Source organism: Lycium barbarum, chromosome 6, assembly GCF_019175385.1.
Source record: "Lycium barbarum isolate Lr01 chromosome 6, ASM1917538v2, whole genome shotgun sequence".
In the NCBI taxonomy this organism is placed as follows: Eukaryota; Viridiplantae; Streptophyta; class Magnoliopsida; order Solanales; family Solanaceae; genus Lycium; species Lycium barbarum.
The window spans coordinates 14,723,901-14,742,293 of NC_083342.1; the positions used below are offsets into that span (position 1 = coordinate 14,723,901).

Below are 18,393 nucleotides of genomic sequence, written 5' to 3' on the forward strand. Positions count from 1 at the left end.
AGTGTGTCTTGGTCCTGAAATGAAGTGAGTTGAACACTTATACGGATTTTGAAACCAAAAACCCCCTTTCCTAAGGGGACATTTTGCTGAAATTTTGAATTTATGATAAAGAATGACATTTTTGCGATAAAGTAAACATTTTTAAGCAAATAATTACAATAATCGCACATTGAAGCTCGTAGGTCAACCGTATTCTACGGATCCTTAATACTAGGATGCTTAAAACCTTTCCTAGGGGATCACCAGAACCCTTACCTCGAACTCTGGTTCTAAAAGCATTTTTCTCTTGCTTGATAAACTCTTTTAACCCAGTTTTCCTAATTTCCCTTAAATAAATTAGGTGGCGACTCTAAAATACTAAAATTTATGCACCCGCATAAAAGTGAACCGTAATAGTCGTGACAAACTTGGTATCAAAGCAGTTCTGTCCTTGGATTGTCTACAAGCCGTCTCTAGTAGAGTCTTATTTATGGGTGTGTTGCGTTCCACGCTTATAAACAGGAGGTTGCAGGGCATTTAGGATGGTTATCTTTCCTTCTTGTTCTAGATCGTGCTATAGAGCCGAGTCATAGGGTGTAACTGTGATATTCTTAACCCTAACCTTTATTTGCTTTATAGTTGAAAGGTGATTCCTTCGAGAAGGACTACAGACGACTTTAGGGCTAAGATGACGACGAGAGTGGGAGTGAGTTACTCTATAGAAGAGGACCCATCTGAGATTACGCCTACTATTGAGACCGATCCGTCTGAGATATAGGAAGGGCTGTCATTTGGGGTGGTTTTGACCCCGGCGAGGTTAGATCAGCAAGGAAGAGCTTCAGTAATACTAGCTCCACCGGTGGTCCCAGTTGAGCAAGAGATAAGGGGCCTCTGAGGAATTGAGAAACCCGCAGTCTTAGTCATCCGTTAATTAGGACTTGCCTGTACTTACAGAATGTGATCTAGGTGAAGATGATGGCCCGAGTAGAGGGCCTAGGATAACAGGTACTTATTTGGGATCCCCGAACGATAGTAGGTCGCAGGTAGAGAGGTAACATACCAGACCACTTGCCTAACTTATCCCAGATCAGGGCTAACAGGTAGGGTTGTGGCGATATCTATGCATATCAGAGTACCAGAACTGGAAAGATACAGGTCGAGTAAGACCCCTTTGTAATCTGTGCGGCCGGGCACATGCCGGACCTTATCGTATGCGTGATGGGGGTTGCTTTTGGTGTGGGAGTCTGTAGCACCAGATTCGGACCTGTTCTAGCTTGAACTGAGGGGATCAGAATAAGGGAAAAAGAGAGTCTAGGATGACGATACTACGACAGGTAAACTTGTTGTTTTGATAAAAAATTTCACATACCTTTGGGACCGCTATTGATATGTTATGCACTTTATTCAAAAAAAAGGGGGATGACTTTTTGAGTATTGTTAGTAAGGCTAAAAAAGAATGGGGTAAGAACTAGAAGGAAAATTTCGATGGGATTTCAAGTCGGAAGATAGTAAACGACTGCGTTTATGATGTGAGTGGTAACAGTCTTGAGGTTCTCGAATAATAAGACAATGGTATGACTAGATAGAGTTGCATTCTCTTTTTAGGGGGAGGTATGGTAAGGATACGTATATGCTTTAATATGACATCTAAATATAGTTATTCAAATGATTTACAAGCAGAAAAGTAAAACACGAATGATGGATTAGGAAAAGAGTATAGATTATCAAGGTTATATGTTTAATGTCTAAAGGTGATATGGGGCGGAATGTAAGATTTTCCGAGGATAGTTATTGTTTTAAGCATTAAAGGGGTTATAATGATCAAAAAAAGCAAAAGAACGGCGTACGCTACTCAATGAGTTAGATATCGACGGGATCTTTCTTATCCATAGATTATATCATAAAAGATGTTATGCAGGGACATAAGTATAAGAGTATAATAATCATGAATTGTCTCGAAGGAACGTATAAGACAAAAAGTAGGACCAAGGTACAAAAAAATTAGCCTCCAAAATTTTTACGATGACGGGATTATCAAGTTAGTAATGCAGGGCTAAATAGCTAATGAAGTAAGCAAAAGATATTTCAAGAAGATCATCTAGAATAAGAGTAAGGAGCGAAGGATTAAGAAAAATTAGGAACAGAATCTAAGAAGGATGGAAAGTGAATAAGTTCGAGGTTGCAAGTAGTATAAGTTACATTTTTCCTTAGCGATAAATTAGTAATATGAAAAGGGCCTACCAGAAGGTCGAACGCTTAGGTAACAGAGAGATGTTAACAATCAAGATGGACTTTTGAGGAGAAGATTGTGTTAGTTATCACTACAGTGATTGGATGAGTAGGTGAATAGAAGGAGAAAAATGATTAATGAAAGAGGATCGGGGGAAATCATAAGGATCTCTTCGATGACAGGTTAAGCCGTCCAGGACCAGTACGCCAATAAAGGTATATATATATATATACACTACCTTAAAGGGGAAAGACGAAATGATAAGTATTGGGTCAGAAGTATGCTTTGTTAAATAATGAAAAGATGGAGAGATGGTGACAGAAAGGATTTAGAAACCACTTCAAAAGGTGACACACAAGTGGAACGATAAGGTATAGGGACGATTGACGATAAACGCAGTCAGACGGTCATATACACGAATAGGCAAAAGATGGGAGGCAGAACTCCAGAGAAGAATCTACTCAAGATTATAAGATGAAGGTGCAATGAAAGGTCTATTAATGAAGAAATGAAGAAGGATTGATCATGATGGCACTCAGGGTTAAAGATGGATTAAGATCAAATATAAGTGATGTAGCTACCTTGAATTAGTCATACCGATACGAAGTTACAATATCAAAGGATGGTCGGGAAGGAAGCAACGACAAAAGGAGTATAAGGAAAGCTTAAAGGGCGAACCCATTTGAGTCAGGAACTAGTAATGTCAACGTTGAGAATAAGATGTGGGCTTGACAATAGAAGAATGACGAAATAAGAATGAGCCAAGATAAAGTAAGCGAGAACTTGACGAGAAATTCTCTACATCCAAAGCAACTTCGATGAGTATGATAAACACGCATGATGGCATGGAAGCGGAAACCCATTGATGGTATTAGAATTTCATGTACAAGAGATTCAGAATGTAAGGGAACTAGAGCCTAGTTGCAAGCGAAATGAAGAAAGATAATCCTAAATAAGGAACTGGAAGCTAGTAATGGTAGTAAAAAGGACGAGGAGAGGTAACTTCGCATAAGATGGTTTGGTTGTAATAGAGTGAATAAAGATAGGACTAGCACTATAACATATATGTTTATTCGTAAAGTCGCAAGTCATTAACCAGCAAGCAAACTAAGGATTGTGAGAAAAGTCACTGGGTGATATAGAATTATGTGTCACGGGATAGAATAAATATATAAAGGTTCTACTAGATAACTATGGTATACGTCAGGAACCTAGGGAGCAAACTAGAGCGTGGTATGTCTTTATAGCCGAGGTGAAAGGAACATCGGTATGAGGATCCCGTTTAGGGAAAACAAAAAGGATACTCAAGAAAAGAATAACTCAGTATTCAAAGTTGATGGATAGCAGATTCTAAGATGTTAGGGCCGATTATGTGTTTCAAATGTAGCAGGGTTGTAAGGCAAGATCATGACTAAAGTTCACTATTCTCGTTATCCTATCTATTCAGGGGTAACAAAGATATATCATGACCTCAGAGAGCAGTATTGGTGAAGGAAGTACTGTAGAATTTGTGGTTCGTTAGTAGGTGAAGATTAAGCACCAGAAGCCTGGTAGACTATTGTAGCATATGGAGATACCGACATGGAAAGGAGAAATAATCAATATAGAACTCGTAATAGTAAGGAATCATGTAAGCTATATATCATAGAGATTTCTTGGTTGCATGGCATTCCTATCTATTTTATTCGACTAGGGTGCCCAGTTCATGACTAACGCCTGAAGATCCTTACAGAGAAATCTGGAAACGCAGGTTACCCCAGCACTGCCTTTATAATAGATAGATGGGCAAGCGGAGCGCACTTTTCGGACGCTCGAGGATATGTTACGAGCTTGTGTGCTAGACTTTAAAGGACGTTGGGATGACCATTTATCGTTGATTGAGTTTACATATAATAATAGCTATCATGTCAGCTTTAAGATGGCCCCTTATAAGGCGTTATATGGAAGAAGATGTAGATCTCCTACAGGATGGTTCGAGGTTGGAAGCCCGAACTATTCGGACCAGATTTGGTGCATCAAACCATAAAGAAAGTGAAAGTTATTCAGGCTCGTTTTTCATTCGCCCAGAGTGATCAGAAGTCATATGCTGATGTTCGCTGAAAGAATCTTAAGTTTCATGAAGATTTCGCCAATTCGGTAAGCTTAGCCCAGATACATTGGCCCTTACAGGGTTTTGCGCAGAATAGGCCAGATGGCTATGAGATAGATCTACCTTCAGACTTGGAGTATGTACATCCAGTTTTTTATGTATCCATGCTCTGTAAGTGCATTAAAGATCCTTCCAGAGTCATACCAGTAGATGATGTTCAGGTTACAGGACAGTTATCACATGAAGAGGTTCTGTTTCCATCGTAGGCTAACAGATTCATAGATTGGAAACCAAAGATATGGCTTCGGATGTTAGAGAAATAACTTGGGGAGATAAGGAAGATATGAAGCTCTCAGATATCCTTACTTGCTTTGAATCTCAGAGAAGATCCAGACTGGGACATCACCACCCTCAAATACGTAGTATAATTCTAGTTATTATTATTGGTCGCGTCGGACCATTGTTGTTATTAATTGTATAGCCCTGTACGTCGTTGTATTGTTTAGTTAGCTGCGTGGCAGGTTGGCAGTAATAAAGTTACAGAGGAGACTTTGCCAAGATTTTTATAATTCTCTAAGAGTTTAACTTTCGAGGACGAATGTTTCTAAGGGGGGAAGGATGTTGCACCCCGTACTTTTGTACGACGAGCTTCGTCAAATGTTAGTTGTCCCAATCTTGGGAAGCGAGACTATCTTCGAGGTTATACGAGCTTAGACATTTCTATCCTAATTATATAAGAGTTTGAGACCAATATTGAGAGGTATTGGAAGGTTACAAGGGCAAGCGAATCGAAGAAATTAAGTTTGTTAAAAATTGGGAAAAACTTGGCTAAATTTTGGACAGGATTTTTATCCAACTTTAGGGAGTTATATTTTCTTATATATGAGGAGTTATGAAATGCACAACCTATTTAAATTCAAGTTCAAAGACTTCTCTTTCCAATGCAATAGGCAGTTCGCAAATCTGAGAAGTACGGTGTCAAGTAAGGCCCATATAAAAATGTACGTCCAAATGTTGGCAGAATATTGGAAAAATAAAGGTCCAGGTACTTGATCCAAGTACAGGACGTACATGGAAGTACGCCCAATACATAAAGTGCGTACATGGGAGGCGGTGACCGACCTTTCTTGTATTAAAAAGAGTTGGAAGGTTCATTTTTCATCACTTCTCATCCAAACGTCGAACCTAAGCTCTCCTAAGACCCTATTATCAGTTCATCAAGGTTCAAGAGTAAATCCATAAGCAATCAATTCAAATCCAAAGGGAAAAGGGTGAAGACCACAAGCAAGCCATCTCTGTGATGTTGTGTTTCTATTGAGGGTTGTTGTAAGCAAGATATGGCTTGGAGTTTGACTTGAATCTGTTGTGAAAGGTAATTATATTGTGTTCTTTCTTGTGCTTAAGATTATACATATATTGGCTAAGCTAAATGGATGGATTATACATGAACTAGTGCATGAAGTTGCTAATTGAGGATAGTTGGATTCATGAACAGTTATCTTGATATATATGTATGATTTAAGGATGGTTTTGCTAGTGAATAACTTTGTTATCATGTTGAGGATATTGTTAAGTTAAAATAACAAGTTGATAAAAGGTGATATGGGATATACGGGTTCCAATCCGAGCTTGCCGCTCGTCGTGAAGTGGTAATTACTTGTGGTTGTTGAATGGCATCTTGTTATTAACATTTATGTTTGATATATTTCTATGGTTGTTGTTATTGACATATGATTTTGGAGGAGACACTTGTTATGGGGCGAGGTTGTCCGAATTTACGTGAATGAGCTACTAGCTTAAGTTACGGACTTAGCTTTTACTTAAGTATTGATTGTGGATCTCCTTGTATTATAGATTGAGTTGAAATTGTTTGGAGGATTACTTGTGAGGTATTAACGACTCAGCGGAATAAGGTATGTTAAGGCTATTCTTCCTTCTTTTGGCATCAGCAGAATGAAACGAAACGTAAACGAACGGTATCCATAACGACTATATTCTTAGAAATGTTAGAAGCTTATATTTCTTGACCTCTATATGACGATATTGATCTTGTCTTTTGGCTTATTGATCCTTCGAAGTAAGTTATGTGGATGATGTTAGCTCCATAATGTTAATCGGAGGTGCAACAACTTTATATAACTCTGATATATTCAGATTGTCTTCTTATCATTGATGCATTATGTATATATATGTATATACCCTAACCACGGGCATTATATACGCGTATACTATACAATATCTATATGGGTTATAGGAAAGGTTATGGCGTTAAATACGCACCACCATCCGATCAGTTGGCATATGATGATGATTGTGCCCACAGAGGTCGATATGATACGATCGGATGCCCACAGAGGCTTGATGGCGTTATATATGCATACATATGTATGACCGGGTATTATACATGCACATGTATGATACTTATGCATATCATGACCCGCAGAGGCATTCAAATACACAAGTTGACACTACAAAAAAAACAGCGTTTAGTGACGGACGTATTCCGTCGCTAATCAGCATATATATCTGTTGCTAAACATGTGTTGCGACGGATTAGCGACGGAATGTCGTTTGTTATGATTTTGCATGTTGCTAACCTATTAGCGACGGAAAAATGAAATCCGTAGCAAACTTAGCGACAGAGTAGCGACGTATGAGATCCGTTCCACATTATAGCAACGGAATATTTTGTTGCTATTGTTATGAATTCCGTGACTAATTTCATATTTCTTTTCGTCGTTTTAGTAAATTAGCGACGAAAACCATTGTCGCTAATCCGTCGCAAAATATTTGAATTATTTGTGCCTGCATTTAGCGACAATACAATGTTTGTCGCAGTCTGTAGCCTACTGTTTTCCCTCTAGCAACGACCAAAATCCGTCGCAAATCTGTCACAAATATTTTTCTTCCAATTTTTTTTTAAATACACCTGTTGAAACATACTAAATACAAATTAATAAATACCCTTAAAAATAACTGACATTCACATAAAATAATATTTATAAAAAAGATTCAAAATAGATAGCGGAATCCTAATCGTTAAGTCCAAAACACCGACAACACCAAGCTATCAACTACCAAAACAACCCACACATCCATCAAGTATTGTTAGTGCATAATTTTGTTCTTTCCAGCAAAAAGCAGATAACATAAAAAACTAATGCATGGGTGAAGGACTACGATCATCATCAGAAACTAAAGGATCAACATCGTTAACGTTAGCAGTAGTAGGAGGAGGCACTATGGGTGTCACAACTGATGGTTTGTCGATAGGAGTATTTGGATGATGTGATGGTGAAGAAATCACTCCACGTGCCTTCTCAATAAATAAAGGAAGCAAGCGATCTGTCAGTGTAGGAATCAATCGCATCACTAACTCCTCCATATTTTCTGTCGGTGCTGATTGAGAAGTTGAAGGTGCTGCTGATACTGAAGCATTAAAGCCAGAATTGACGCAAAGATTCGGCCCATAATAACTTTGTGCTTGAGATCCAAGACCATATATTCTTCTCTTCCTTGTTCCTCCAGCAGCTTCGTAATATGCTTCACATTGATCAATATCAGACTGAGACTGTGATTTTTCCCGTAATATTTCTTGATATCTTTCCTGTAATAAGTAGTGAAATTAAAACATCAAGAATACTAACCATTCAATTTTACCAAATAAAAAGAGAAATGAATTCCAAAGATAAGGGAGCAGATATATTTATCCATTTTTCGTTGGAATTGAAGTCTCATGATGACCAACAAAAAAGAGTTTCATACACCTTGGATATAAATGATCATATACACTGTCTTATAGTCAAGTAACAGAACATGAAAACAAAGACAATTAGAGTTCCTAAACAACAAATAGAAGGACAATTTCAGGCTATTTCCTATTGATTTAAGTCATTACTGATACTACTTTTCAGTTCTTCCTGTCTAGTAGACTGTTTATATCAAGCAAAATTAAATTGACCAACATCATCTAAGGCAGACTCATCATCTTCCGACAGCATCCAAGGCTGCTTAGGACCCTGCTTAGGACTTGCTTAAGCAACCGCAGCAAAATTTATTAAGTAAATTAAATAATAAACTGGTACCTGTGGTAAAGAAATAATTAGAACGTGGATCGTAGAAGAGCGTCTCAGTATTAGAGATACGTCATGTTGAAAGGAGAAAGCTGTTTAATTAAGTGCTAGCAAGCATTAGTACTGAGTTGCTTTGTTAGAAAGTTACAAGGTTCATGAAATGGTTAAAAAGCAGGTCGAAAACAGTTGCTACAAGCTTAAGTGGAGATGCCAGATACCAGTTTACGCATTATTGGAGAAATAGCATGCTGGAAATTTATAACATAGTGCCCTTAAAAAGTGATTTTACTTCAGTATAATGATCGGAAAGAGTTCATGATCAACTATCTTCTGTCCTTCGTCCATTTTTGTATTCATAATAAAACTTATGGTTGATTTGTTTATTGGTAAGGTGATAAGTTAATAACCGTGGATCAATTTTTTCTTTCCCTGTCAATTCTTTGAATTAGAATGTTTGCATTCATGTTATGGTCATCTTTTTGTTTTCCTTCTTTACATTCCTCCAGGGTCCTAAGCAGCCTTGGATGTTGTCGGAAGATGATGAGTCTGCCTTAGATGAATTAAATTAATTCTGAAATTATAAAATTTTGAACTTACATGGACAGCTCGGGCACGCTCATCAACAAAAGATTCTCCATCATGATCATGTGTATGGACATGCAAATGTACCTCACCTGGTGCTTGTTTACATTCCTCCGGGGTCCTAAGCAGCCTTGGATGTTGTCGGAAGATGATGAGTCTGCCTTAGATGAATTAAATTAATTCTGAATATTGACTTGAGAAGGAGAACTGATGCTGAAACTTGTGTAGCTGTTTCCCTGGAATATCAAACGCAGACAGCGCATTCGAACTCCCACCTTGGTCCTTGTCACCAATAATCTCCTCATCTGGAATCTAAAAGCGAAAAAAGAAAAAGGTAACGCAATGCTCAGAACTTGCTTTTGTTTCATTAATTAAGAAAAGATTTCCAATGTGGACAATCTAGACTGAAATTCTTCATTTTGCAGCAAGTTTCACAACTATCAATTGAAGAGGCCAATAAAATTGAGCTTGCGAAAATACACATTAACCGAGAACCTCCATTTGTATACATTGAGAAACTAGCATATGATTGAAAATACTGAGGTACATGTGCATCAGAAAATAGATCTACGTACCAAGGTAGCCTGTGCCTTCAAATCTTCAAGGTTAAAATTCCAGCTGGTAATCCCCCGTTTATATTCATTCTGCATATAGTATTGAGGCACAGTAAGATCCAATTTGCAAAGATAAAAAGTAATATTGAAATGATGTACCAAAAGTAAGGTGTGAAAACAGAATTTGAAGCAAAATAGTAACGGAAAAAAAAAAGGGAAACCTGGAATGGAACAACTTCTAAAACATGTATCAGTGCTTTCAAAAACAAATTCTTGTGTGTTGCTATCCTGCTAGATGAAGAATAATTTCTTTTCTTTCTATTTTAAACTTGGAGTAGCTATTCCCAAAAAACAAAGAAACTTGCCTCGGGGTTTAATGATCAAAGTTATCAAACAATCACCTCGGAGTTCGGAAATTTCCTATAAGGTGGCGATCCTAAAAAATATAGGGAGTTTAATGTCGCAGCATTTACACAAACGGTCAATTTCTTAGGATGTGACAAGTCAATCTTTTGAACTATATTAAAATGGCATTACCTTAATCAAAAAAAAGTTCAAAATATTATCCGGTTAACTAAATAATATTCCTCCAAAAACACTTGTTTCCCTGCAACCTGCTAGTACCCCATTTGTGCCTAAGATTTTCCTACATCCATCTTGTATATCAAATTTAAAAAGCACTGGACATATGACACATCGACTGGGATGAACCGGAGAGTCTAGTCGTATGAATTACTTACCTCCAGTAAATACTGTTACTTTCTTGTTTGTTACATTTATTTTCCATAGATAAGCAATTTACAGAAAAACCATCTTATTTCCTAATGCACGCTTAACGTAAGCATGTAAGATACTCATTCTGTTATATAAGGCAATATGTTATACAGATATCAAAATCTCAGTTTTCTTGTGAAATTGGCTGTGCACAGCAAACCTGTGATATTTCTTCTTTCTGCCCATCTGGTATCTTCTTCTGTGCTAGCATGTCTTCTTCTTTCCTCTACTTTCCTCTACAATTAGGTTAGGAAAAACTCTTGTTAGCATAGAAATGCTGATCAATATTATCATCTGGATAAAGTATCATGTGGTTCTAAAGAGGGGAAACTCGGATTAAGTGACAACAAATCACCTTCAAGGCCTTCATGCGATCTCCAAGTGCTGGCAAACCCTCCAACAATGTTCTAGCTATATAATAGTTGGACCTTGCTTGCTTAAAGAAAGGGTGCTTCAGCAATTTTTTGGCTGAAGGTCGTTTTGAAGGATCTTTCACCAAGCAACTAGCAATCATTTGCTTAAAAGACTACAAAGGCAAAAAGGAGTTTAAGCAACATGCCAATAACATTATTAGTAGATAATCAATGCTATTCACTTACCTTCGAAAACTTCTTATCCCTCTCGTAATCAAGGACAGGGGGTGCATTTTGTAATGTCATTAGCAAGACCTGATAAGTACAGAATATTGAATGCATTTATTTTATATTTAGGACTTCAACAAAAGAAATATATCATGTCACTAACAATATTCACCTTCATTGGAGGATATTTTGAGAAAGGAGCATGGCCGTGAACAAGCTCCAAAGCAGTTATGCCAAAGGACCAAATATCAGCTCTGTGAATGAGGATGGATTAAAAGAAAAAGAAAAAGAAAAAAAAGGAGTTCCTTCAGAAAGTACACATTTAGGATGAAAAGACTACATAATTGACCAGAAGCATTACTTAAAATCACAACCATGCAATTGCTCCATGACCTCCGGCGCCATCCTGTAAAAGGAATCTAAATTATGGAAAACATTAAGGTGCAACATGAGCAAAATCTTCATCAATATTTTTAACATCTTAGTTTCTAGATGTACACTTTACGCATGCACTTATTCTCGCATGTCCACATAATTAGTACCAACATAGATCAAAAGTTTGAAGCTTATCAACCATTGAATAAATCATGAAAACTAAGTAGACAAAAACTCTAGAAGCATCCTCTTGGGTTAGAGCATACCAACAAGGAGTTCCGACAAATGTGTTCCGCATACGTTGTCTATCACCTGAATCAAATAAATAAGCAGAGACACCAAAATCTCCCAACTTTATTCCACCTCGTGCATCAATGAGAATATTCCCAGCCTGGAATAACCACACAAGTACTTGATATCAACCTCGGCATGGTAATGGAAAAGAATGTTTTTCCTTAGAAACATTTTGATGTTCATGCAGGTGGTGCCAACCATGAATAAGATTTGTCCTTTGTCATATTTCCATGGGATCTTAAGTGGAACGGGTATGCTAAATTTTCTTCAAAGGAATCATTTTCCATGTTCAAACTCGAAAGAACAAAAATGACACTTATTAAAACTGTCAAAAAACTGTATGTACAGATCATGTTTCAATGGAAGTGCCCACCCAAAGAATCCTATTAATATCATCGAATCAAGACTTGTAAAAGTGATACCTCATGAATATATATGTTCTGTCATCTAATACATAAAAAAAATCAGCCAATGCACAGAAATTAGTAATGGATTTAAGCAACAATGAGACTTACTTTAACATCACGATGGATGAATCCATGATGATGAAGATATTCCAAACCCTTTAAAACTTCCTGTAATACTGTTGCAATAACAGTCACTTCAAAGCCATCTGGATGAGCAGCCTTCAGAATGTGGAGACAGGAACCTCCAGCCATATAAGGCATGATAACCCATAGATTGTGATCACTAACAAAGGAGCAATGTGATTTAAGAACATTGGGATGATCAACTAGGACCATTGTTTGGGCTTCACGCGGGATGTTATTCTGGATATAAGTGTGAAAAGGAATCAGAAATTTGCCTTGATTCTACAATCAGATTATGATCAACCAAATCAAACAAAATGCCAGATCAGTTAATTACTCGTTTCTGGTAGATATTTAGTTTTAACCTCTTCATTTTCAGATGCTACTGATAAACTTAGCTTCTATCAGCTAAAACTAGCAAGAAGCGAAGCAAAAAGGAATTCACTTTTGAAAACTACTTCTATTTGAGCTTTCATAGACAAATTTACCACGAAACAACCTGTTGAATTGGCTTATCCAAAGTTCAAGTGTAAGACAAGTCTAAGCTAATTGTTATGTTTCAACTCTTTTCATAGAATGCTAGCATGTTGCATGAGATATTTTAGCTGACTTAGTGAAACAGAACATATCATTCACCTTTTAGTTAAAAAAAAATGACAAACTGAAACAAAGCTGAAACTGAAACAAAAAAAAATCGAGAAGAAACCCAGTTCACTAACACTGATTTCAAATCACAGAGTACAAAAAAAATCGAGTAAGAAACCCAGTTCACTAACACTGATTTCAAATCACAGAATATAAAGAATGTTGAGTTCTTCAAGCTTTTTCTCGACATGCAACGAATTAAAACAAACTTTAACCACCAAATAATATTATCCTACAAGATTTAGCACAAACAAAGGTCGAATTTCCATTTTCATCATATTTTGGCCCAAATACAGATTCCCAACACTTAACCTTCAAATAAAGTATAAACCCAACAGTTTTCAAGACACCCAACTTCGATTTTAGCCAAAAAAACACTTAAAGACACTCTGTCCTTTAGATAATAAGCAAAAAAACACAGATATCTTAATTTCTATTTTAGATTTAATGTCAGAAAACACAAAGAAGGAGATAAAGAAGAAAGAAACTTCCCATAAAACATAGAAAAATCAAAACATACCTTTCCTTTAGATAAAAGATGCAGCAGAAGAAGAGAAAAACACAATAGAAACCCTAGATTCACATTATTTTGATCTATGTTGTGCTCTCTCTCTCTCTATATATATATATATGTTAGCAATTCCCGCACTCTCTCTCTCTATATCTGTGTTGGGTGTGTTTGAACTGAAATGAAATAAATGTTTACCCTACGAGATATCTTTTTTTTTTAACACTTAACGACGGAATAGAGACGGATTTTATATTCCGTCGCTAAATAATACATTGATTTTTTCAATGATTAATATTGCGACAAAATTTTTCCGTTGCTGCAAATATATATTTTTTTCGAGAAAAATTAAAAGGCATAGCGACGGATTTTTCATTGCTGAATCCGTCGCTAAATAAAAATAAAATTTGTCGCGCCTCTTCTGTTGCTAAATCTGTAGTGAAATTTAAGGCGCCAATATTTCGCGCTAATCATTAGTGACGAAACTCAGTTTTTGTTGCTACTCCGTCACTATATAATGAGATAAAATTTTAGTTGCTTTTCTCGCAACAAAATGAGCAATCCGTAGCTAATCCGTCGTTAATTAGCGACAGAATATGGTCTGTCACTAATATTCTGTCACTAAACGCTGGTTTTTTAGTAGTGTGACTCCTCTTTGTCTCATGTTATTCTTATGTCTATTTCATGTTATGTTCATGCCTTACATACTCGGTACTTTATTCGTACTGACGTCCCTTTGCCTGGGGACGCTGCGTTTCGTGTCCGCAGGTTTTGCTATACAGGTAGTCGGCCCTCTCAGTAGGATACCAGCTCAACAGACAGTGTTGTCGCACTCCAATTGTTCCGGAGTTTCCTTGTGAGTCATTATGGATATGTATGCATATTTATAGGTATGGCGGGGCCCTGTCCCGACCTTATGATGTTATGTATTCCTTAGAGGCTTGTTGACAAATGTCACGTATATAGATGTTTTATAAGACCTTGTTGGTCTATAGTTTGAAATACGAATGTCCATGTCGGCCTTATAGGATCGTATATCATATGTATACCATGTTAGAGTCGTTCTTTGTCAAGCATCCTTTATACGTCAGATTGTCTCATAGCGGCCCTCCTGGCCCGTTTATGTATGATGTATGTTTACGAATGTGGGTCATGATAGTACCTGGCAAGTAAGGCCCAGGTATTTGTTGCGGCCCTCCAGTTTGGGTCATGACAGTCTTAATATCATTAAAAGATATTTTTGTATGGATAATTTTTACCACTACAACTCCAACCCCCACCACTACTAATCCACCTCTGCCATCAAAACTAACCCTACTACCTCCTCACACCAGACCCTCACCCACTACTACTAACCACCTCTTCCATCACAACCACCACCACCATCGCGCCAATCACTAAAACACCAACCACCTCGACCATCACAAATATCACCATCACCACCACCACAAAGTATCCATACCATTACTAGCAAACATAAATGTTACATTTTTTAATCAAATATCAATTCCCTTTTATTGGATTCATATTTATTTTCTAATAGTTAGTTATTTTTTTATTTGCATTGTATATTTATTATGTTTAAATTAATACATTATGCACATTCAGATAGTGCAAAAACAAACAGTCTTAATCATTCAGTGTTCGGATCTAGAGACAGCTTCTTAATCATTCAGATGTGCATTCAGATTCAAACATCTTAATCTAATGAAAACAATAAGACCTAAAATGAGATTGAATTCAGTGTTTGCTTTTTAAGAAATTATCTTAAACTTAACGCCTAAAGAGTGAAGATTGTTACAGTTCACTTTTACGAGGGTGCATAAAAGCTACTAAGAAGTTGCTGACTCTATTTGGATTTTTATATTTTTAGAGTCGCCACCTAATTTTATAAAGGAAATTATGAAAACTGAGGTAAAAGGGTTTATTCAATAAGATAAAAATCTTTTTTAAACCAGAGTTCAAGGTAAGGGTTCTAGTGATCCCCTAGGGAAGGTTTTAATCACCCTAGTATTAACGATCCATATAATACGGCTGACCTACGAGCTTCAATGTGTGATTTAATTGTGATTATTTGCTAAAATATTTTCTTTCTTGCAAAATTTGTCATGCTATTCATAAGAACTCCATTTTTCGGCAAAAATTTCTTTAAGGAGGAAAGAGTTGGTTTCCTTTTGAGAAAATGTTATAAGGGGTTAAATTCACTTCATTTCCGGACCAAAACACACTTAATATTTTCTCTTAAGTAGAGTTTCAACTAATTTGGTTCTAATGTCATGATTTAGTCCTTATAGGTTTTGTATATATGTATAGGGAAATAAATGGAGCATATCTCCTTTGTAGTAAATAGTATGTTTTTTGTAAGAATAGATAAAGGAAAGGAGGGTTTATTTATTTGTTTTAGTCTAGTTTAGCTCATTTAGTCACCGCATCCATTACAAAGCCATCTCACTCTCAAACAAGAGTTTAAGTGCATTTTCTTTTATTTATTTGCCTTAATGTCATGGCCCAAATTACGGATCGTGCGGGCACCTACCATATTACTATCTAATAGGCAAACACTAACCAACCCAACCCCTTTGTAACACTGTTTTGAAAACAAATACAACCAACAACAGAAAATAAAGTAAACATTACGAGGGCATTCTTTAATTATTTTAAGGGAAAACGGCGTTTTTAGTACCTGAGTTATCTCTATATTGCGGTTTTAGTCCCTGTGTTATCCGACTGACCAATTTTAACCATCAATTAACCATGGTGAGCTATTTTGATCCAATAACTAACAGAACTCATTAAACTTAACTGACTGTTAATTGTTAATAAGGGTAGTTTAGGCATTAACTCATCGTTTATTGTTAGTAGGAGTAGAAGTTAGTAAATGTCAAACTCACATGCTGGTTGTACCTAATGCCCTATTTATTGCACAATAGTTATCGCATCAAATCTTCACATTTGATATTACCTGACAAGAAACAGGAACATTCTCTCTCCTTCAAAAAACAGAGAGTTCATGGCTAAACTTTCCCTTTTGACATTCGACAAACATCTGAGAGAAACTTAATCAAATCCGTAGAGGAGTTTCATGGAAAACCTCATATTGAGTGTATTTTACCCCGACTTTTCAATTTTCGAGTTATGTCTCTCAATTATTATTTTTATTTAAGCTATATCCTTTGATTTCTTGCATGTCTCTCGCGATTCTTCTTCAACTTGTGCTTTTCTATGTAGATTAGTTAAAAATTTCACACAAGATGAGTTGCATGGAGTGAAATCAGGACATTTCGCTAGATACTTCTCCTACACTGTGAGAGAGGTATTCTGGTTGTATGTATGAGCCAATGGGTTGAAGACCACAAAATTCTAACTTGGAGAGAAATTCATGTATCAACGTTTGTCTTTTTCAGCTTTTAGAAGACGAAATAGAGATGCAACTTTGCACAACTCATTTGACCATCTGGGTATATAATGTCTATTCAATTTACATACTTTGACATATTTGCTCTTGCGAAATTAGTATTTCTTTGTGAATTCTCTCTCTTATCGATCCTTTTCATATGTAGATTATTTTTTCTACTTATGTTATCATTTATGTGGAAAGTATGATTCTATCTGTATGTTTCGATGATACTTTTGTTAATGTATCTATTACGCCGGAATATGTAGTGTTGGTTGATCTGTTCTTTATACGGTTGGTTATGAATTTCAAAATTCCTTCATGAAAAAGATTTTAGGAATGAAGCATTCTTCTCTGTAGGGAAAGGTGCAGTTTGTTGGGTTTTAACATCAGAAATTTTTTCTACAAGGCATCGGGGCTCCAGGCAGTGTATAACGCGGAAAGCAATATTTTTAAATGCCTAAACTTGCCCTTACTAACAATTAACAATCAGTTTAGTGAGTTCTGTTAGTTATTGGATCAAAATAGCCCACAATGGTTAATTGAAGGTTAAAATCAGGGGCGGAGCCAGGATTTTCAGCAAGGGTGTTCATATTTTAGGACAGGGGATGTGTGAGGGGAAAAAAAAAACAACGCATGAAAAACACAATGCCTCTAATGCAAAAATAAAAAAATTGTGCCAGAGCTGGGATTCGAACTCGCGTCCTGAGCAAGAGTTTGCACACCCTTAGCCGCTGGACTATCCTTTGTTTCTATGTCAAGGTTGTTCATTACTAGTATATATCCACAAAGTTCTATATTTGACATAGGCATCCGACAATTTTTTCCGACGAAGGGTGTTCATATGAACACCCTTGAGTAGGTGTGGCTCCGCCACTGGTTAAAATTGTTCAGTCGGACAACACAGGGACTAAAATAACAATATAGCGATAACTCGGGGACTAAAAATGTTGTTTTCCCTTATTTTAAAAACATATTTACTTTCCCAAAGATCTAATCTAAACTGGTACAAGAGCATCTAAATTACAAAGAGATAACATAATTAAAAAGACACAGCTTCCGCCTTCAGAATGAGATGTACAGAAGCTGAAGGAAGATATCCTCCACCGCAATTAAAGAAACCTTCAAGCAACACCTGAAACACACCTACACCCAAAAAGGGTGTATTAAGAGTAGTATGAGTACCACCCACGTACTGGTAAGCATCATAGGTCGACTAAGATTAGTTCACGCAACACGATACAAGATCAACGGAATAAACACACGAGTGCAGTCATAACACCTCTTTATATCTTACTCATAATTAAACCGTTTTAACTTACCAAGCTCATAACTCATTATCATGCCAAACTTTAGAAGTAAAGACCTACGGTCAACAATGATCATCATCAAGAAGGACTCCTAAGCCAATTTAACCATATCAATAAGTACGGGATAGAACTCAACCAACACTGGGTGGGACCACTAATTCTTATCTTATTTCCCTTTATCATACTCGAAATTTAATGATTAGATTCATCCAACTCGTATCCCATAATGGACACCAGACCCAAACCACGTATCAAGTATCAAGAAAGACTAGCAAATCAATGCAGTCAATGATAGCAATTTCATATAATTCCTAAATACTTAGCCACGCTAACGGGGTCAACTCAACCCACCTTACTTTATTTATCAACGAGTTCTGAGGTTAATTATAAATGCCTCATTCTCACAATCAGGAGGAGATCAATTGCACTTACCAAGATAACCATAACAATATGCCATCCAAACGGGATCAGCCTT

The 18,393-nt window shown here is 36.7% G+C and overlaps 2 protein-coding genes across 2 annotated transcripts; both read right to left on the bottom strand.

Annotated features, from left to right (window-relative positions):
- Positions 1-7,455: 7,455 nt before the first annotated feature.
- On the bottom strand, positions 7,456-9,009 carry LOC132643847 (uncharacterized). The gene is made up of 2 exons (XM_060360366.1): positions 8,969-9,009; positions 7,456-7,900 (listed from the first exon to the last, which is right to left on the bottom strand). Exons 1-2 carry the CDS (start codon positions 9,007-9,009, stop codon positions 7,456-7,458), a joined length of 486 nt encoding a protein of 161 aa, XP_060216349.1.
- Positions 7,750-14,679, bottom strand: LOC132643848 (uncharacterized). The gene is made up of 12 exons (XM_060360367.1): positions 14,571-14,679; positions 12,427-12,446; positions 12,047-12,343; positions 11,504-11,628; positions 11,224-11,268; positions 11,035-11,116; positions 10,881-10,949; positions 10,637-10,807; positions 10,442-10,507; positions 9,529-9,597; positions 8,969-9,265; positions 7,750-7,905 (listed from the first exon to the last, which is right to left on the bottom strand). The coding sequence occupies exons 1-11, from the start codon at positions 14,677-14,679 to the stop codon at positions 9,125-9,127; spliced, it is 1,194 nt and encodes a 397-aa protein (XP_060216350.1). The 3' UTR covers positions 7,750-7,905; positions 8,969-9,124.
- Positions 14,680-18,393: the final 3,714 nt, after the last annotated feature.